At 36.9% G+C, this 23,309-nt stretch overlaps 1 protein-coding gene across 4 annotated transcripts in view; it reads right to left on the bottom strand.

Moving 5' to 3' along the window:
• Nucleotides 1-2,575: 2,575 nt before the first annotated feature.
• The window catches only part of LOC137268018 (OTU domain-containing protein 3-like), a 45,420-nt gene continuing 24,686 nt past the window's right edge, over nt 2,576-23,309 (bottom strand). For 2 of the 4 annotated variants that reach the window (XM_067802511.1, XM_067802510.1), the window contains exons 3-9: nt 15,276-15,424; nt 13,183-13,295; nt 12,276-12,398; nt 11,195-11,338; nt 9,399-9,498; nt 8,728-8,963; nt 2,576-8,086 (exon numbers count right to left, since the gene is read on the bottom strand). In XM_067802511.1, coding sequence (XP_067658612.1) covers nt 7,907-8,086; nt 8,728-8,963; nt 9,399-9,498; nt 11,195-11,338; nt 12,276-12,398; nt 13,183-13,295; nt 15,276-15,424 — 1,045 coding nt within the window. In that variant the 3' untranslated portion in view covers nt 2,576-7,906. The remainder of the gene's footprint in view (nt 8,087-8,727; nt 8,964-9,398; nt 9,499-11,194; nt 11,339-12,275; nt 12,399-13,182; nt 13,296-15,275; nt 15,425-23,309) is intronic. The other 2 variants (XM_067802512.1, XM_067802513.1) reach the window with 1 other exon arrangement.

Here is a 23,309-nt window from a genome sequence, read left to right as displayed (position 1 = left end):
GTCGATACTCGTGGTCCGGGCTAAAAGTACTGGCTTTCAGTAACCCAGCAAAAAGGTTAAACATATACCATAAATATCCCAGTCGATACTCGTGGTCCGGGCTAAAGTACTGGCCTTCAGTAACCCATACTTCAGCGGCGACTAACGGGACTAGGTGTTCTCGTTCACTGACTTGATTGATACATGTCATCGGTTCCCAACTCGCAGATCGATGTTTATGCTATTGATCACTGGATTGTCTGGTCTAAATACCATTATTTACGGACCGCCGCCATATGGATGGAATGTTGCTGAGTGCGGCGCAAACTGAATTAATAAAGGACAATAGCGCCTTCTGGTGCACATTACTCCTCATGACATCCGCCAGTTTGAATTTGTATCATGTGAGATTCACATCGTTCAGTAAAAGATCATATACGATTAAACCCGTGAAGGTCCCGGGGTAGAATAGGCCTTCAGCAACCCATGCTTGCCATAAAAGGCGATTATGCTAGTCGTAAGAGGCGACAAACGGGATCGGGTGGTCCGGCTTGCTGACTTTATTGACACACGTCACCGGTTCCCAATTGCGCAGATCGATGCTCATGTTGTTGGTCACTGGATTGTCTGGAACAGACTTGATTATTTACAGACCGCCGCCATATAGCTGGAATATTGCTGAGTGCGGCGTAAAACTAAACTCACTCACTCATGAGTGTAAGGTGTTTTTCCATTGTTTTCCTTGCCGGGTTCCCCTCAGGGAAGAGTATGTTATGTGACTTCTGTACCGGAAATACAAGTAATTTGACGAGCTGTCTGCATTCGAGAAATGTTGAACTTTCGGGCTAAACATAACTCTGCACCCGAAGCACGTGCATGCTACAACAAACACGTGGCGTTTCATGCTTTGTGGCTTTCGAAAGAAGTCACTGAGAATGTCAGACAATCATGACAAAGAAGGTAGGATTGATATGCCAAACATCAGGACAGTTTTGACGACGCAGGTCAGAAACATAGACCATTGCATTCTGCCTTTGGGGAATCCAAGAAGACGAAAGGTTGGGAATTTATTTTAATTTTATTGTGTGTCCCATATCCTATTTTAGTTTTTAAAAATGGTATAAACACGATCAGTGAACTTATTTCAGTGTTAGAATATCACACCGGTGAAAGACTACCCAACGAGGATATTTACTATGCGGTATCGCGTGCACGCGGGGTGGGAAGGGGTGGGGGAAGTTGTTCGCTCGTGTTGTGGTCAAAGGGAGACAACTGCGTCAAGCGTTTAAGGGGGCACTGATGCGGAGCAATTTCCGTGGACTGGTGAAAACTTTTGTTGTTGTTTTTCTTCCGTGAGTACCCGGATGATATCCCAGAATTCGTGACTGGTTCGTGACCTCTGCTGCGCAGTCCGTACTGAGAGTTTAATTATAGACAGATCAACTAAGGTGAAGTCATTTTTACATCATTACAAATGTATTATGAAAACAAATGAAACACTTTGAAGGTTAATCATCTGCCAGTGGTAGAAATGGTAAAAAAACTATTAGGGCGGAAAAATAACGAAGCCAATGTACGTCTCTGTATTTTGTCTCATAACCCTAATTAGTTTATTGTCATGTTTGTATGATTTTGAAAATTTATAAAAGAACACACGGTCTGCTTATATTTTTGTAAATTTCTAACATGATAGTAACATTTATACATTGTGTAGATTGCCAGTGTGGATCCTATTTCTCAAACATACCCGATCTAGTGTGTGTTTTCTGTCATATAGATTCCGCTGAATGCTACAACAATGCTACACCTGGCAACTAATTGTATGATGTCCGCCATTCTAAGTAATTTAGTTAACCAATAATGAGCAATAAATCAAACAAGGCAAGGGTGGTTAATTCTTTGAAGGGTGTAGCAGACTGGCTTGAAAGTATGTTTCCAGATCGTCCAATAGATGTCGCTTCTACGGTGGTGAATGATGAGAACCCAGTCACATGCCAGTACAAAAACAGGCTCTGATTGGTGGCTGTGAGGAGGCGTTTTCGTAACCTGTCCGGCTAGTCCCGGAATAACACGGGTTTTCACGAATGGGATAGGCGGCTGGCTTTATTAGCTGACCACTTGATGGCTGACTGAGAGCGGGGATTCAAATCCAAGATATTGGACTCTAGCCAACACCTCAGTAATAGACCACTAAGACAAGAGTCATGTATAGTCTGGTCATTGAGAATACTTAATGATTCAATACCTCGAAATAGTGATAAGTGTACAAAACACAGATAAGAAACCTCTGTACCCAACAGCATTTGAAATCTGACGTTTTATGATCGGTGTTTATGACACCTGTTTAAGAAGCCGTCATGTAATATTGTACTATTTTCATGCTTCACACGAAGGGGTGATGGCCATGTTTTGTGCTCTTCCCTATTTTTGTGCACTTATTTATACCTGGCAAATTGCTGAATGCAGCATTAAACAAATATCGAGACTTGCCTTTTACTAACTTGAGACTAGAGGATCTGTTGCCTATATGAATTTTCACTGCATACAACTTGCAGAGAGAAAATATTCAGCCCCAATCAAACACAAGACTCCAAAAAGATCTTGAACCTTTTTATTGTAATTTTATTCTTATTTGTTAATGATGAATAAATCTTCTTACAGTGTCAACATGTTCTATACCTGCATAACAGCCATAAAGGATAACTTATCTAAAGCCGACATCAACACAAATTAATTTTTCAAAGCAGGCAAGAAAACATCACAATTCAATACTTGCTGAAAATCAAGCTTCATATTTACATTAAAAAAATAAATCTCTCATCGAACATATTTTCATTCAACATATTTCATACCGGTCTGAAACCATGTTCGGTTTTGGTTAATTCAAACCCTGAAGCAAATATCTTTGAACACTTCAAAAACATACTGTGTTTTATTTGATATCTGAAGACATTGGTTAGACTACTGTTAGTGCTGCCTACATGTTAACACACCCTCTCCACTAAAACAGTTTGGAAAGTCACATGGTAGCAGTTTAGATTCAAAGACTAAAAATATATTTTTTAATTCATGCGTTTTCATGAAGACAACAACTTTCTTTCAACAATGTAATTCTAGATAATAATTAATAAATGCTTGTTCATGGATTAAAGAGCCAAACATTTGAACTAATGAAGATCATGTACTGGTACTCAAAGGAAATACTGTTAAAACCTTGAGCTAACAGAAAGTGATGAAAAGGGAAAAAAATGTGTAATTTATCTGAAAAAAAAAGTAAAGAAAAACACTGCTGGAAGTTAAAGGGGGTCAGCATTTCCAGGTCAGACATGTTAACAGACAATTCAGCCAATCAGATGCAGAGACACATGAATAATGTGAAGCAGTGTCTTAGTCATTTCAGCCAATCAGAACTTGTGACATGTTATGTGCATGCTCTCTCAGAGACATTTCAGCCAATCACAGGGAGTATTACATCAGCAGCAAATAAGGTTTTCTTCAGGCAATAAATACTTCTATATCAACAAGCAAGCTATTGCAAGGTACTGAGAGTCACTGCAAGGTACTGAGAGCCACTGAGGGCCATTGTTAGCCATTGTAATGCATTGTAAGGCATCGCAAGTGTCAAAACTTTCATACTTGAGGTTAATGCACAAAATGTGCTGTTATCTTGACATATTAACCATACATGAAATTCAACAGATGTTACAAGCCTGCTAATCCTAGACTTTGCTGAATACAATGAAACCCTCTTAATCTGGACACTAAGATTACTGCAGTACTTACTATCAGATTCACTGTATAAACACACAGTGTATTTAACACCGTATTAACTGTACAAAATTCAAATTTATGAGTAAAAATTTTTTCGCAATTATTTTAAGTACTACATGCAAATTTGCTATAAAGCAAGATTCTACAATAAAACATATATGAAGATTGCATCATAAATGTGATGGAACATGGCAAAATAACAATACCTACATTGCAGGCCTTGGATTTCAAAAAAAACATTTCTTTGGTTTAAACTAACAACTAATGCAATACTTACACATATAAATCACACACTGCCTTCAACAACAGATACTTAAAACATTTCATTTGTCAAGAGGAAAACTGAATCACACTGTTTGAAACACTCGAGGGAACCCATACTGCAGTTCAATTCAAATCTGATCTTGTACCCCATTTTGATGCCAGTTCTTGTTCTTTTCGTTTTGAAAATGAATACGGACAGGCAGTTCCAAATGGCTAATGACAATTTCTCTTTTTTGTTACAAATCTTTTACACTTATTTTTTAGTTTCATTGATAAACAACAAAACTGAGGCTATTAATTATATTTTTTATCTTGTTTTTGTAGAAGCAAAATATCAGCATAACTTCCAGTGATGTGTTGCCTATGGCTGTCATACTGACAATGAAGCCACATTGTTTCACAAAGCAAACATCTCAAAAGCCCATTGATCGTGAGTGTACAATGTATTTTGAAATTCACTTAGAATTAATTATAGGTAACCCCTAATGCTTGATTTGTTACATCTGATTTGTGGCATGAGCATAACAGAGTAAAAGACCAAATATCAATTAGACTGACACAAATAACTAACTTGAGGAAAGACTCAGCAAATTTGTCATTCCGTTTCACAAACAAACATTCTTCAAACAGGCCTTGACATTAATAGCCAATAATCTGAAAAGAATCCTTTCAGCTACAGAAAAGAAAAATACAACAACACTGAAATCATTTAGCATACTTTCATGAAAATAAAATAAAAGTATGAATAAAAAAATAAGTAAAAATTATTTTTAAAAAATCATTCACTTCATTTTAGCTTCACAATTGATATCTTACTCGATGCAGATTACAAAACACTTTATGTCATTTTACAAAATGTTAATTATTTGTTTCACTTTCTTAACGTGACAACAGTGTACCAGGGGGTATTTGTGAAATTATGATGTAATGTTTAAGTATTTTCTTGATCTGCTAATAACTCAGAGCAAATATATCACATTTAGTTCACATGCTTCTCATATTCATATTCCTGTTTTGTTTTTTTTTGTATTTTTTTAAATATGTATTTTATAAAGTACTTGTTTCAAATAAACTCAAATTACTTTGAAGAGAATTCTTATTTTTCTATTCTTGCTTCAGTTCTTGGAACAAAAACCCAAATACATGTAATAATTTAACATTTGTCTCTCCCACCAGCTTAATTCAGAGCATTTATGCTGCCTGTAGATTCTGTCTCCATGGAACCATTTTAAACATGAAGGCTTAGTGGTTAATATCATCCATAAAAACATCCAGCACTACAAACATTACCATATATTACTGTGTATGAGCCGAATTTTGAGGACCTAAAAAAGCAGGATAGTGGTACACCTGCCAAGAAGTTGACGATGATTACAGCCACTTTGGTATAAATGATCAATGAAATACATATCAAAGTGTACAGTTTTCATTATTTAAATTATTAAGTTCTGTACCTACCTATTATATTATGGTAATATGTTGAAATCAATTTTCAAATTTGAGTTCATGAGATTCTAGAAATATTATACATACAACAGCAGACATGGAACAAAGCTTGATTTTGTCATATTTTCAAAAACAAGAAAAATAAGAATGTCGTAAGTCACTGAATCCAGTAAACATTGTCAGACACAAATGGGAAATGATATAAAATCTGTCACAAGTATGGATGAGGTAGGATAAGAAACCCCCTTTCGCCAAATGGAAATTTTAGAGATATGAAAATAAGAAGAAGAAAAATAGGTGCAAAAAAATACCCTTTTCACCTTCTTACACAGACTTCTGCTATGATATAAAGTGATGTAGATAGTAGATATGCTTTGAGTGACTGTTGCTTAAATGTCAAATCAGACAACACAGACAAAGAGAAGAAAACAAATCTCCCAGAACCTTTCAACAGGAAATAAGCTGTTTTTTGAACAAGCATTCCATACAAAATGTGCCTAAAATCAACCAAGACTTCCCCTCCATATTTTGAAATTTTAATAAATCTATACTAATCCATTTATCCATTTCTGTAGTTCCAGAAATCACAAATTGCAAAAAATGAATTTCTTTAATACTCAGCCGTTGTGTGGTTTACTGAAGTGCTGTCTGGGGAGATATTGATGTTTGACTAATGAAATAAAAAATAAAGCAATGAAACAAAAATAATAAAAATGAACTATGATCTGGCCTAATTACAAAAGCAAATCCATGTGGCTTAAGAAACAAGACACTGTATGAGTGACAGTATGATTAATACGTTCAAACGATGTCAAACATGAGAAAAACCGAAAATACTCTTAACACAAATTAACTGAATATCAAACATTTTCACAGTGCTACAATGCTCAGCATCAAGATATTTCTAAAATTTTCAGACAGATCTACACTGCTCAGCATCAAGATATTTCCTAATGAGTTGCACAAGAATTTCAGTGGTGTATTTTCGGCATATGACAAACCATATGGTGAGAGTTGTCTCCCTTTGTCTGCCATATTGGAAAAATCTAAACGATCTACTAATATGGAAAGTGAGTCATGTTAAGCTCGAGGAAGGTATCAGGGATACATGTGACAGTTGCCTTGTTGCATATTTACAGGTGTCTAGTAACTAAACTTGCCATCTAATAAATTGTGCCAGCTCTTGCTTATAATGAAATAAGCTTGGTCACAGTCAGATGTTCAAGCTCGATATTTGCCATCCAAACGCAGGGATATAAATAAAAATGTCTACTTCTGGATGAATGAGTGTTATTTCTGAAATTGCTTTTCTTTAGAAGAGACAGTCCGTCAACATTTTATGATGTTAAGTTCCTGTTATGGTAACACAACATCAAATAATATCACACATGAAACATTATTTACATTAAATACATTCTGTCATCATGGCTGTGGTATATTATAATATAATATTGAGTAATATATATCAAACAAAATAAACTAGGGATCATCATTATTTTTTTGGATAGGTTTTTTTGTTGTAAACACTGAAAACACAATTTCATGATATTTTTCGTAAAAAATTACGATCCATAGCTGTTTGGTAAATAACAATGTTAGAATTACAGATTTTCAGATCAGCATCCAATAAATAATATATAACTGTGAAAATATATTATATTCAGGATGTAACCGGATTCCACATTTCAGAAAATATGAATATTAATCCGAACATGGCACATGAAGTGTGACATTAATGCCATTTTCTGGTTGATGCAAAAGTCATAAAATAGAATTTGATGGCAAACAATTTTCAGATTTTTCACATAATTCCAAAATAGTTCCAGCGGAATATTTCTTTTGTAGTCATATAATATATTTTTGGATTTTAAGGCAGGCATTGTTGTGGTGTTCATCAAGGAGTATGTAAGATTTTATTTCCCTTTATGAAGAATAACGGTAATTGGAAAACCTGATTGTTCCATTATCAATACATGGTTTCACACATTGCATGTGTTTAAGAACTCAATTGGGTTACTGAAATTATAATCTTTAAAGAAACTATGTCAGGACTAATATTGGTAAATCTTCAAGGCAGATACATGGCCAAAAGAACAGTAAACATTTTGAAAAACACCTTTCCTTCATTTTCTTGCTACTTTTAATCAACAACCACATCTTTTATATTATTTTCATAAACATTGTTCTTTTCTCATTTTATGTTTATGTTTGTTCAGCCCAAGCTTTGGTGAAAAGGAAATCACTAAAATTCTTATTGTGCAATGTTGTGAAGCATGTGCCACTGTGACCTCAGGACAGTCTTGTTAATTTATATCATATGTATAAGTTTCTATTTACAAATTTACATGACACAAAATATATATGTTTTCCATATAAGTAAGATTTGCATTCAGAAGTTTCCATGGTGTTGTGCGTGCTCAGGTCACACTATCAACATGACCTTGACCTATATCCTGGTAATGGAGGCTGCATGGGACACAACTGTGAAAGCGCCGGGGTCACCTGAGACGATCTGTGGCTGCAACGTCCTTGATCCTATTACACGCTGGCGATGTCGCTCTTCGGCTCTCATCTTCTTTTCCATTTTCTTCACTTCTTTCAATTTCCGTGATGAGACTCGTGGGGGCTGTTGTTGCAAATAGTAATACCACTGATCAGTTGACATTAGAGATATACGGAGACAAGAATTATGAACTCTTAAACTAAAGGATCTTACTGACAACGGACAAACCTTTCTGTTTTGTGATGCCTGGTGTGGGCTGAAATAACCCAGATGGATAGTAGAAAAGTAGACAAGTAGAAAATTGTTATATATTATATATGTTCACAAATTATCTGTTGTCCTGTTGTGACGGTGTGTGATCATGTGCATAGAACTCAGGTCACAAATCAGTTGAAGTTAGGCAACGTCGAGCACAGAGAGTCCGTGTTAGGGCTTCAGTGTTGCCCCTCAGCAAATCACCTGATACATGTGGTCTCACCTTAGGCAAGTGAGTGTGTTCACCCAGCAGTAAAACAGTGACTGTAACCTTCTAGCGCCTCACAGGCAGCTTGGGTTACCCCTGGTAATAATAATCAGATTTTAAAAATTTGTAGCTCTTTCAGCATGCACTAGTGCCTGGAGTCTAGCAGTCTACAAATACACCTCATTATTATATATTATTATTAAAAGAAAGCAGCCCTACTTGCTTCCTCTACCCTCCCTCACAATGCAAAAGCAGTAATATTGTTTAAAGCAGGCTACATCTCATTGTTTCTGAATCTTACCTGTGTTGGCATGGGAACCAGCTTTGGTCGTGCACCACCACGATCGCTGTTTAAGGAACCGTATCCTGAGCTGCCGCCGAGACTGTCATCCCGGAAATGGACTCGCTGACCCTTCCTGCTGGATGCGGAGCTTGAGATGCTTGTGGCACCGAATACTCTCAGTCCAGTGCCACTGTCAGACCAGATCCCACTGTCTGTCGATGTTCGCTGAGATGACATGGAATCGGTGTCGTCTGCTGATGAGGTTGAATGTGTAAAAGTATTCATCATATCATATCACTGGATTCATCTAACACTACAAGCTTGCCATCAAGAATAAACAGGAACAGTTACTGATACACTCATCTGATGTGCACATAACTTGCTTTCATAAACATTCTCAACATTTCCCAATGTGTCAGTGTTTACACAACAAACACTGTAATCATCTATACATTGTATTTCAAAATAGTTTCTCAGTTTACTTTATTGCATGAAAATATGCAGTTTACAAAAATTAAGAAAATTAACTAAGCATGAGGGTCCCTAATTCGAGGAGTCGATTTTTCAAAATGACAAATAATTGCATTGATTACTTGTTTCAAATGCATTTTAGGAATGATGAGAGAATTCTTGGAATCACTGGGTGGACAATACCAACAAGTCAGTGTAATGGTTTGATATTTACTTACGGTCTTTATCTGTGAGTTCCATCACCTGCATAAGATGAGCTATGGCTGCATCTGCATCGTAGCTGCAGTCAACCAGTGTCTCGCGAATCATTGTGAGGTCCTGAATAACATCAACAACTTCAGAACAGACCCTGTCTGTAAGTGTTCATTTGTTATAGGTAAATCAGTGAGTGTGTCAGTTTAGTCTCATGCTGCTTTTAGCAATATTCCAGCAATATCACAACGGGGGACACCAGAAATGGGCTTCACACATTGTAACCATGTGGAGAATCGAACCCGGGTCATCTGCATGACAAGCGAATGCTTTAACCACTTGGCTACCCAACCACATCATTTCTTCAAAGTATGCAGTCGTACAAGTAACACCACCACCAGCAGTAGTGGTAGAAGTTGTAGTAGTAGTAGCAGCAGTAGCAGTAGTGATTGTAGAGGTTGCCCTGGGGTTCAACACATGCCACAGGGGAAGTGACTTTAAGAAAATCATATGTCCTGACTAAGTTTCCCCTTGCCCTGAATTTTATGATGTAAATATGATGCTGTAACTATGAAAGAATAAATCAACATGGTTCTTGATAACTTCTTTGAGAGGCATATGGAAGTGGGGCAGTAATGAAAGATACAAATATAAGGATGAAAGTCTTCTTCATTGCTATGAGTGAAATTTTAAAATACTTGCTTGATAACCTCACTTGCTTCATGACGGTGTTAGAACCTACACCGAAACGTCGCTCTCACGGCAATAAAGACGTTGTTCATCCCTATATTGTCATCCTGCCTTATGGTCATTGAGGTTAATGTTTAGTGACCTACTTATTGAGAAGTGGGAAAATAGCAAAGAACAATAACTCTGTTATCATTGTGAAATTTAATAGGAACATTTTGAGCAGATATGAAATGAAATCCAAGTTTAACTGCAGTTTGAAACCATAGGCAGAAATTATGTTGTAGCCCATGGACAAGTAAGATACCATTATTTCATTGCCCTAAAAGAAAACTGACTTGTCCCGGGCATAGGGCAAAGGGATTTTTGAACCCTTACATAGAAGTTAGAGTAGTAGCAGCAGTAGCAGAAGTGATAGTAAACTAACGCTTTGTCTCTGAATAAATATAATTTTAACAGTAACAAAAAAAACATACAAACTGAAAGGAGCCCTGGCAGACCAGAGATTCCGGGAAAACCTAGACTTGCTTCATTTAAGGCTTTAGCATGGCAGAGAGGGCTTGGCGGTAGGAAAAATAATGTGGTTCTGGGACAGTGAGGCAGACTAAAGTGATAGCAGCAACAATATACTGGCTTATGAATATGCCATCAACAATTAGAATGCCCAACGTAACATGAGCTATCCAGTTCAAACTGCTGCACACAGAAGTCACATTCTGGTAATGCAGACTCTTGTTTCAGTCACAGTGAACTTTAACTGGACGTTAATTTATGATTTGTCATATAAATCTCATTGAAAACTATGGTATGTGTTGCTCTGAGGTATTCAACATGGCATACATTTTTAGCACTAAAGGATGGTTTGGTTGCTCGAGACTCATGTATGAGAGCACTAAAACTACTTACTACTTCCAAAGGTGGAGCTGTTCACACCAAAGACAAATGTTCAATTCCCCACATAGTTATAATTTGTGAAGCCCATTTCTGGTGTCCCTGCTGTGATATTGCTGAATAATTGCTGAAAGCAGCGTAAAACTAAACTCACTCACATCCAAAGATAATAAGAGCAGACCTGAGAAGAAAATGTCAGGTTTTGACAACACCAAAGTATGAGTGAAGAATCTCATCTCCTTACCTGGCACTTGGTGGCTGCGACAACCTCGTCTTCTATGGCCTGACATCCACGAATGGCTCGTACATATCCATCGCTGCCTTCTTTGTGAGTCTCAGCATAGCCGTTCATCCAACCAGGCGGGGTGACCTTGCTGTCAGACTCGTCCTGGACACACAACATTGGTTGTTGATTTGTTGTTTGATGATGTGGTCAGAAATAATTCTATGAGATATATATATATATTTGATAGATGTTTTATACATCCTGTGAAGATATGTCGTAGAACATACTTGCTCAAGATCTTGGGTAGAGCAGACTGGCTCAAGATCTTAGGTAGAACTTACATGCCTAAGATCTGGGGTAGAACTTACTATACTGGCTCAACATCTAGGGTACAACTTACTGGCTCAACATCTGGGGTAGAACTGGGTTTGAGAATACATGTACCCCAAAAATTATTCATACTGGACAAAGCAATATAACGAACAACAGCTTCTACCATTGTTCTGAGTTGATGTGCAAAATTAATAAGTTGACAAGCCTCGGTTTGTCTTTTAGCAGCATTTAGAAGTTGATATAGATGACCAAAATATTTGATGCATTTATCTTTTCCCCCACAATCTTTCGGGATCATTACAGATCCCTCCATCAGTTTCAGGTGAAAGATTGTGAGATTAATGATCCCCAAACGTTGAGGTGAACCTGATAAATGGATCAGTAAAGATCCCAAAACATTGTGAGGTGAACCTGGTGAAAGGATCTGTAATGATCTCAAAATGTCAAAATTTAGAGCTATTATAATTTCGTTATATACCTCTGATTTCCCAAAACAGTATGTTTATCTGCTAATTATACCATGACTTCAGTAAATACTCGATTGTGATTGGTTAATCGAAGTCATTCAGAGGTATATAATCACGTTGTATACCTGTGATTTTCCAACACATTCTGTACTTGTTTAACATCTGAATAACGTGGTTAACCACTGAATAACCACTGTGTTGAGTTATAGAGGTGTCAATATAAGTATTGTATCATGTGTAGTGTCTACCAATACGCATCAGGTGACCAGTGTGTCAGGATATGTATTGTGAAAGGAAACCTGTATTCGGATGTTGGCAGGTGACTCTGTGTTGTCATGAAGTTTCCTGACACTTGAGTAGTGGTCACCGTTGTGGTAAGAGATGTGAAGCTGTCTGGCGTTGCTGTTGGCGGATCCAGTAATCTGCAAGACAAACTGTAGATTTTAAAGTCTGCATGCAGCAACAGACCCTGATGGCCAGTTGGCAAATTACAGTACTACAAACACTGACTATGAATGTGACCCTAACTGTACTCACAGCACCACATATGGATGCTTACAGCAACATACGAGGCCTTCTGTAACAGAATGATCAGTGGAACGTCATCTACATGATCCCCAAAGTATTTGAGATCTGTTGAGAACTCTCATTATTTAAACAGCTCACATCACTTGACTTTTATCCCTGTAATTTGAAACCAAATCAGCATGGTAGCACTCCCTTCTGAACATGTCACAAAAACAGTACATCGACTCATGACTTGTCAAGTGTTCTTGTGGGTTCTAGTTCAGAGCAAAATGTGCTTTATTTTGCTATACACTATTTCTAAAGTGAAGGGGGGGAGGGTTTGAGATTTATTGTACATATGTGGACTTTACACACATTTTGTCAAGCTATATGGCCTAAAAATACATCAAATTACATAACCTGTAAACAAGAAATACATGGAGCACTACTACTAATAATCTTGACAAAAGTTTATGAGCAATTTATCGGAGCTGACCATCCCGTCTCAAAACATGATTAAGCCTGTAGGTAACCTAACCAACAGATAATGTTTATATCTTCGGTAAGTTTCAATCTTGATACAGACTCTGGATGAAAGAAAACTTCCTGAGCAGTTTCAGCTGTAATATCTCAGACTGTCATGTTAAATAATTTCTTGAATTTGAATATTTTTGATGTGACCTGACTTACAAAACTTACCATAAGGTGCTTGGCATCAAGCTGGTGTATCACAATGTTCACTTGATGTAGTCTGGCAAAGGCGACAATTGCATCATTACCAGCATAGACACCAAGTTTCTTGAGGTTTTGTACTGGAAACAAAGGAGATATAAGGTCCAAGCATGAACAAAGTTGAAACAGATCTCTGCACATCTGTCTTGCTGACAAAATCATTGTAGATAACCTGTTAAAGTCATCATGTTGTGACACATAAAAAGCCTTTTGAATTTAATACAAATGAAATAGATTGATGAGGTCAATGTAGCATAGAGCTTTGAATTAAATAACACATACAGATAACCTGTTTTGATATTTATATCGGCTCTATCCTAAAATCTGTGTAACATATCATGTATATTAAAACTTGACTGGCTGCTGAAAAAAGACCGCGAACTCAGTGAGTGTACGTCAGAATCAGGCAATACTGAAGACTGTAGCCGATTATTGAACAATTTATGACCTTTTATCCCCATTTACAGACATAAAAAAATCGATCGATACACTGCACACTGGCAGCCTAAAAGTTTTTGATGACCACTGCCATCATCTGACATCATCAAGAGGTGATTCTATTTTTAATGAGTAAAACTAGTCGGTTTGATGGTTACAGACTGATGAAATCTGGAATTCCAGCCATGATCAGCTGATCCTGGCATACAGAAGGTTCACAACTCTGCCATTTAAAGCAACTTATGCTAACAAACACTGTCAGCTCTCGTTCATCCAACACTTGTGGTTGCACAGATATATAGTCTGGTTCATAATTATTGAGAATTTTTCTTCTTACTTTGAGCTATCCTAACACCACAACTGATTCACTGATACTTAAAACTAAGTAATGGTATAAGGGAGGTAACTCATCTTGGCCTACTGAGTATAGTACAATTAGAGTTACCTCCCCTGAATTTGTAGCAGACGTCATTTTCCTCAGCACTGTCAACAATGTTTGCTGAAGATAAAAGAAGGTTGATTTTTGAGTTGTGTAATCAAGGAATTGATGATGTAAATACATTGGCAGAGAGAACAGGAACTCCTCTTTCTACTGTGTATAGGATTAGGAAGAATTTTAAAGAGGGAAAGGATTTTGGGCACCAGAAAGGAGCAGGGAGACCCAGAAAATTGGACTTCTCAGATCGCGTCCGGCTGGGAATTTTAGCGTCTAAAAAGCAAAGGGCAAGCATCTCCAACATCAGGTATGAAATGATAGAAAGGGGATCAACAGATGTATCAATATCTACAGTTAGAAGAAATTTGATTGATCTTGAATGGGAGAAAAAGACTGGAATTCCTTCTCCTCTCATGAAACAAGAACATAAAGACAGGCGTGTTGAGTGGTGTTTGGTACATGAAAACTTTGACTGGGAAAATGTGATTTTTACTGATGAAAGTTCAATATGGGTATATCCCAATAATGTGAAAATATGGACAAAGTCTGCGTCAGCACCGTTGTATCGACGACCTAAATACAGCCCAAAGTTTCATGTATGGGGAGGGATATCCTTATTAGGAACGACCCCGCTGTGTGTGTTTGAGGGAAATCTGACAAGTCAACGCTACACTAACATATTAGATAATTTTCTCCTTCCAAGTGCACATGTGTTTTATGGAAATGACTAGATTTTGCAGCAAGATAATGATCCTAAACACACCGCAAAACATGCCAAGCAGTGGTTTCAGGAGAAAAATGTGACTGCATTACCATTTCCTGCATATAGTCCTGACTTAAATCCCATTGAGAACATTTGGGGGATGATGAAGGAATGTGTGAATCAAAAGGGGTTGACAAAAATTGAAGACATGAAGAGAGAAGTGGTCCGATACTGGGACAGCATAACTCACGAGACACTAACCTCTCTGATAGGAAGTATGCCTACCCGTCTTAGACTGTGCCGTGAAGCTCAAGGAGACTTGATAAAATATTAAATTGTTACCTACACAACATGAAAAGGTCAGTTCACTTTCACAATACATTCAATTTTATCTGATTTGTTCTCGTTTAATAATATGAAATGCTTTAGCTATTCTCAATAATTTTGAACCATACTGTATATTAAGGACAACACAAAACTTACTGTGAGTATCAAATGGAATGTCATCCTCCATGAAAGGTTCAAAGTCATCGCGGTGTTCAGCCATGTAGCGGACAACATCCTGGCGATGACGGAAGTGGTTGCGACAGTGTCCCTCTAACTGATCCCCAAGGGCACGAAATAAACAGTTTCTGAAAAAAAATATTTAATTTTGGAAAATGTGCAATCTGGTCACAATAAACACAGCTAACACTGGAACATCAGATATGTAATGACATATTTTTTGTGTTCAAATTACCAGTGTGACTTAGTACTGGGAACTGGTTAAATCTCATGATTGATGATTAGTTCATTTCATCTGACCAATCATAGAAAATAACTGGTTAGCATCACGTATCAACTTTTCCTGGTAAGTGCACAAGAAACAAAAAGAAAAGAAATACATGTAGTTCTTTTACTTTCTTTGGGCCAATTCACTAACTGCATTTGCAAATGTCACATCTTTAAAGGATTACTAGAATGTAAGGAAGATAAATTTCCTGAAATATTTAGAATGTAAGGAAGATAAATTTCCTGAAATATTTAAGGCAAAGTCCAATCATGACCACAAATGAGCTTGTTGTGCTTATGGAGTGTAAATTTGATGACAGACAAAACCAACCTTATCATAAATATTGCTAATGCAAAATGGTTGGTGTTTGATTATGATCGATTGCTTGACCCTTTAGTCACTGCGACCAGTCTTCGATTATTACCATTAATCGGAAACTCCACTAGTCTGGCTTGATATCCACTTTCAAGGCAAATGCCAGTTCATATTGCAAATGCTGTGATACCATGAAACAGTTTAACATGGAAAGAACTTGGACAATATATTGACTAGAGCTGCCTTGTTAATATTGATCATAAAGATTGGTAATCATTAACTAAATATTGATTAGTTATCGGAAAATTTATGTAACTTTGAGCACAAATGCCTGCAATACATGAATACATTTCACTTAACTGGTGAGTGGCTGCATGTTTTTGCATGTATTTTTAACAAAACATTGACCTGAATATAATCTAGAAGCAGACCCATCATGACTAAAATCTTAAATTTGTATATTGTTTGAGAAAATTAAAACTTTTTTCAATCACAATTATTATGTACAAAATATTATCGATATCACAATTTTCATTATGAAAATCATCAATCTTTCTTATCGATGATATTTAAGATCAACAACAATTTTTGCCAACCCTGATGCAGACAAGACATTTAACAATGACCTATGAATAGAAATAAATTCAAATGCGCTGTTTGGAAGATATAGTATTAGCACTGTGTCATTTTTATTACAAATGTAAAATCTGTAAAATCATGACTTGGTGTACACGGCAGCAGTTTGGTATATAACTAATCACTTTTTATGCATGGAACATTTAGACAGTCATATGGTTTCTGGTGATCTTATTCTTTTCATTGGGAAAACAGTTTGTTGTTTGACTGAGCAGCTACAACAAATATGACTAGTAACGAAACACAGTAAATAGATATATCCATTTTCTGCCAACTACACTTCATTCTGCGGAGTGAGTAGCGGTAGTATGATTGAGATTGCAAACAGAAGTTGTCAGAATCAAACCTACACTTTTCAACCAAAACAAATTTTAAAGATATTCCATGACATTTTGACAGAAAATAACTAACTTACATATTTAAATCCACACATGCAAAGAATGTGTTTTATTAGGAGTGAGTGAGTGAGTGAATTTAGTTATAGTCCACACTCAACAATATTCCAGCTGTGCAGTGGTGGTTTGTAAGTATTCAAATCTGGATAAGAGAATCCAGTGATCAACAGCATGAGGATCAGTATATGCAAATGCGAACCGATGACATGTGCTACGCAAGTCAGAGAGCCTGATGACTGTATGCTGTTTGCTGCCTCTTACGACAAGCATGGGTTACTGAAGATCAATTTTAACTCGGATCTTCACACTGGTGACTGTTTTAGTAGGAGATAGAGTAACAGCTGAGGATTAACTTGTGTAATTCAATATCAGTGTGTCCATACTCTATTTCCGATGACTGAAATTGGTGAGAGGATGTCAAAACAATATTGAACAAACTATATAACTGACAACTTCTTTCAGTTCGAAATAAAAGAAGTTGTCATTGATCGATAAAGTTTGTTCAATTTTAATTCCGATATGAGGAGTCAAATTAGGAGCTCATCTAATTGAACTTGACTTAAATCATCAGCTTAGCATTCGGTATGTCAACATGACCCCCTCAGTACACTCCCCTCCAACCCTGACCTTGTCAAAGCCATTACCTCAACGGAAACTTTCCACAAGATCCTACCCACAAAGTAATTGTTATAGTACAGAATCACACAAAAGGCTCTAGTCGTCATTCACAACTAGTGTAAATATCTCTCTTGTCTGATCTTGCCTATGTCCTTATGAGTATACTAGGTCAGCTACTGATGACATTTCCACCAAGATTTGCTCAGTAATGTCAATATCAAAATATACATCTCATCTTTAAGCATAAGGTCTTCCTCAGAAATCTTTTCAATAAAGTATTTATGTATTTTTTCCCACCCAAACCCTACCACATGTAAGGAAACTAGGTCATCCTTAAGCAAATCCTTCAGCAAAGCATTACAAGTTCTTTTGAAACACATTCCGGAATAAAACACAATGACTTAGACGAGTTGTGGGGAAGTCCAGTATTTAAGCACTTGTCTAGTACTCGGGTTTCATTCCCCACATAGGTATCACTGAAACACATTCTTCTCTTTCACCTTGATCTTGCTAAAAGCAATGTGAAACCCTTCCCACAAAGACAAAGTAAACATGAATTAAAATTTAAATTGCAATACTGTTTCACAGACACCCTTTCTGTCAAAAAATATAATAATGATACTTATTACTAGTTATGTGTATATCCTATAAATGTAAGTTAGAACGGAATACAGAACGATGTAATAATAGTGGCGTAAAACCGCACTCACTCACTTAAGTATGTTGTGTTTGGGAAAACAAAAAGACTAGCAATACATCAAATTGCTGATGATAACATTTCATATTTACCAATTCAAAACTTTTTAAACTTGCAATAAAAAATAATTCAAAATTTAAGTAAAGTTTGCAGTCCTGAATAAATATGGCTAATGTTACTTCAACTGTCTCCAACCATGCACAACCAAAACAAACTAATTCTATCTTTTCTGAGCTCTTGTCAGGCATATAGTTATTTATGAAGCAAATCTCTACACCAATCTCTCTTATGGTGTTGTTGCTAGCTCTTCAACCACAGAACGGTCATGCTCCACAAGATTATCAAAGGATATGAATTATGTATCTGTATATAAATAGTCATACCTGATTTCATACCCTGGGTATCATCATGACAATACTAACGTGCAATGAACATTTTGGCTTGTGAGGAATTTGGCGCCTAAGAAATTGACTCTTCATAATATTAATATTAATAGCAATAAGTGACATGGCTCACAGTGTTCAGAGACCATGTTGGTGAATACATGCTGCATGTGGTATGTGAGATGACAAAGATTGCCAAACTGCGTTTCAAAACTTAGTAACGCTGAAGGAGACAAGAACCTCCTCTGCCATTCCTGTACAACTTGGTTTACTAACACTCCTGGATATTTCTGAATTATGTCCAAATATATGACCAGAAATCTAAATTCATATGTGGGTGCTGGCAGTTTGATAGAATGTTGGCAGGGTTATACATGCATGCCATGTACAGAGTTGGCATCATGCCAGGTGTCAGTTCAGCCTTGACCTTAATAAAGGTCACTTTCACAACATGCTGACATCTAAAAAGCTGTTAATTCCATGTGATTGAATTCATTTGTGACATTGAGCTATCAAAATTCTCAATCTGAACTTACAATGTAATTAACAATTATACATTAATGTAATTTTAATATTAATATTCTATTTTGCAGCAATTTTCTACATATTTTGCCCAATCAAACTTTATCCATCATTAGAATGTATTCATCATAAGTCATTGTTCAGTTGCTAAGGTTTATATTTGAAAACAAACACCCATTGTTTAATGAATATATACTAATCGGATGAGAAATATATAGAAAACAAATAACTGATATTTCAATGTACTGAAAATAAATTACATGACTGATGTTCTAACAAACATCAATTGTGAATGCAGTAAAAACGTGTCTTTTAAGTAAGTCAGATTTCTTCTAAACCATAATTCATTGAAATCTCTGAAAGGTAATGTGAAGTGATGCACATAAAAGATGAAAAAGTTTTTATATCAAATTCTTCATTATGAGAAACATGAAGAAATTCTTCGGAACCATAATTTTAGAAATCTTTGATGGGTTTTTCGAAGTGATACAGTGAGTGTGAGTGAGTTTAGTTTTACGTCGCACTTAGCAATATTCCAGCTATATGGCGACGGTCTGTAAATAATCGAGTCTGGACCAGACAATCCAGTGATCAACAACATGAGCATCGATCTGCGCAATGGGGAACCGATGACATGCGTCAACCAAGTCAGCTAGTCTGACCACCCGATCCCGTTAGTCGCCTCTTACGACAAGCATAGTCACCTTTTATGGCAAGCATGGGTTGCTGAAGGCCTATTCTACCCCGGGACCTTCACGGGTCTCGAAGTGATACACATAAAAAGTGATAATATATTGATGTCAACTTCTTTATCATAAGGTACGGTTGCTAAAGGAAGGAGTAATAAAGGTATCCTGAGTGAGTGAGTGAGTTTAGTTTTACGCCACACTCAGCAATATTCCAGCTATGTGGCGGCGATCTGTAAATCATAAATTGAGTCTGGACCAGAAATCCAGTGATCAACAGAATGAGCACCGATCTGTGCAATGGGGAACCGATGATGTGTCAATCAAGTCAGCGAGTCTGACCACCCAATCCCGTTAGTTGCCTCTTATGATAAGCATAGTGGCCTTTTATGGCAAGCATGGGTTGGTGAAGGCCTATTCTACCCCGGCACCTTCACGGGTCAATGACATCCTGAAAGGTTGTGTACCTCATAATGCAGAAGTTTACATCCATAAATTTTCACCTTTCAAAATTATGTTCAACTTTGCACCTTGATTTGTCAAAGGTGAATCTTTTAATGAAGTTCCGTTCTGCATTGGGTGACTTACATAATTTAACTGACGTCTTAAATTTGTTGGCTGTAAAGTAATTGCAATAGGTACTTAGTTAATGTTTGACCTAAAAAACACCTGCCTTCCATGTTCCAATTCCAGGATACTTAACGCTCAACCGTATCAAAATTACGAAGCCATGAATATTCATTCCCTGACAGTCATCAGTCCTCCAAAACGTGGGCTGACTCTCTCAGTCAACCTGAACAACATTTACAGATGGCATGTCTCAGTTTTGCAACTGTAACAAATGCGAACTAAGCAAAGACGTCTTCAGTGACCTACTGCATAAGGACAGCATAGTGATCACAAATTCTGTTGCCTTTCTCTATACAAATGCTCAAAGGTTAACATCATGTTTTTTTAACAACATGCACCTTCAGTTGTTACTAGAGACTGGGTATGTAGCAATCTGGCAATTCAACTCTGTGACCCCCATAATTAGAATTCCGAGTAGTGAGAAACATGCTATTTTGGCACACTGTTGAGTAAACGGGAATAAAGACTGCACAAAACTCCAATGTTTTCGTTCATTTATCTTTTGGGTCTTTGAGAAATAAACAGAAACTTGAAGCAGAAAACATAAAACTATTCTCTGTAGCATGTGCAGGAATGCCCAGGTGGGATGGGGTTGGGTGGGGTAGTACATCTGGAAATGAGGGACGAGCGAATGCTTTTTGTTACTTAGCTTTCCAACTGACACTGAAGACACACTTTGCTAGAGACGAACATTATCAATGATTCATACATTATGGATCTGTGTGAATTGGACAAGTTCTCTGAGCCATGGATACCAAATTCCTTAACCAAATTCTTTATCCAAATTCTTTAACCTAAGGTTTCCATACTACCACTGAAAAGATTTAGTTCTTTCAATATCATTTAAAGAATTTGACTTTTTTGTCCACTTCCTCTACCTCTTCAAATAAGACATCTATTGTTCTGCAAACATTGCTCAGTGGGCTATACATGTCAGTTCTGGAATCATAAACGCCAAGCTCTTTCTGACGTTGTGCTCGTCTCTGTCTTGGCAGTCATAATAAGGACGCTCCTTCACATAAACATCCATTGTGACACTGTACATATCTCCCTTTCATTCACACTCCTTAGCTGCTAGTGGCCCACAAGGGTTTGTCAGTGTTTACTGATACCTACTGACCATGTCAGCAATTGTATACATGCATGATAAAAGCTGAGGATTGACTAACAGGCCATACATATTTTTTATGTATGTTTCTCATTTCATACCTCAAACGAGGTGATTTTCACTAAATGTTTTATTTGTGTAAAATAATTTTGAATTGAATTAAGATCACTTGGTAATGTGTAGTTTTCAAATAAATTTATATACACATATATGACGAATGACAAGTTTCATGAATATAACAAGAAGGCAAAGTCATCAGTATAATCCCCAGCAATGGCAAAATACTCTTCCTCAATATGTCTACTAATTAAGATTACTACATAATGTTTTGGTGGAGTGGAAGTAGAGTATTGTAAAGTTTTAAAGTTCTGCTCCAAAAAGAGCAGGACTACCAAATTCAGTCGAGGTTGAACTTTTTGCCATGGAGAAGCAACCAATATTTTATTCCAATATCTAAACCTACCAAAAGGCAGTCCATTATACAACCTATATGTGCCAAGTTTGTTGATGAAATAGAGAATGGCTTTAAAGTTCTGCACCTGGAAAGAACACAACCACCAATTTCAGTCAAAGTCAAACTTGTTGTCATGGAAACCACAAAAAATAAAATTCATAAGCAGGTGTAACCACCAAAAGGCACATCTAGCAATCGTGGTGAACATGTGTACCAAGACTGATAAAACTTAAGTTTGGGATATCTGCTCTGGACAACGTAACATCCTCATAGTCACAGCCTATTTCATGTTTCCATGGAAATCACATAAAATATATTTCAAATCTGGGTCTAATCACAAAAGGTACACTTACGGATCATTCCTGATATGTGTACTAAGTTTGATGAAGCTAGCATGTCTTAGTTCAGGAGATCGTCAGGTGACATCCTCATAGTAACAGCCTAAGTCACGTTTCCATGGAAACCACAAAAAAAATAAAATTCATACCTGGGTCCAAATGGCAAAAGGCACATCTACAGATCATGCTTGACATGTGTACCAAGTTTGGTTAAGTTATCACGAACAGTTTAAGAGGTATGCTTTGGTCAAAGCATTGCGAACATGGACTGACAAACGGACGGACGGAACTTGTTGGGTACGATAGCCCATGAGATATTTTGTTATCAAAGGTTTAAAAAGTGGTCAAAGTGTTGTGGTGACCTTGAAATTAAGGTCAAGGTCACTAAAGCTGACTGGTGTCTGCATAATCTCCCAATGTAGGCTGTCACCAAATTTGAAGACAGTGGGTACAACAGTTCATGAGATACTTATTAACAAGAACTGGGACGTACGTAGAGATGCTGTTAAATACATAGTCCCACCATTCCATGTTGCGGCAGGGGGACAAAAATGTGCTGATAATGTCCTCATGAATATCACTGCTTTCATACATTATCTGTTGGTTTACACCTAAGTAGGCTGTTTGTGATTGTCTTGGTAGTCTAATCTATCAAATATTAATAGGTGCAATCATCATTGTCAAAGCAAAATTAACGCAACATTAATTATGGCTCGCATTGTTCAAGAAAGAAATCAATAACTGTTTCACCTACAAGGAGATATACCACTACAGCTTTAAGGGACAGACAATGACAGCATTCTGGAACAAACAAAAGTTGTACTGTCATGTTTAGTTACACTTTTGAATCAAGATGCTTTTAGCATGTTGACTTTAAGTTTAAAACAGATTCTGTTCATGTGGTCGAACTGGATATTCTACATCCAGGGGCTCATTTGTGCATGAAGCAGAACTGTACTGTTA

This window comes from Haliotis asinina, chromosome 16 (genome assembly GCF_037392515.1).
Source record: "Haliotis asinina isolate JCU_RB_2024 chromosome 16, JCU_Hal_asi_v2, whole genome shotgun sequence".
Taxonomy (NCBI): domain Eukaryota; kingdom Metazoa; phylum Mollusca; class Gastropoda; order Lepetellida; family Haliotidae; genus Haliotis; species Haliotis asinina.
This window is presented reverse-complemented; position numbering and strand designations above follow the sequence as displayed.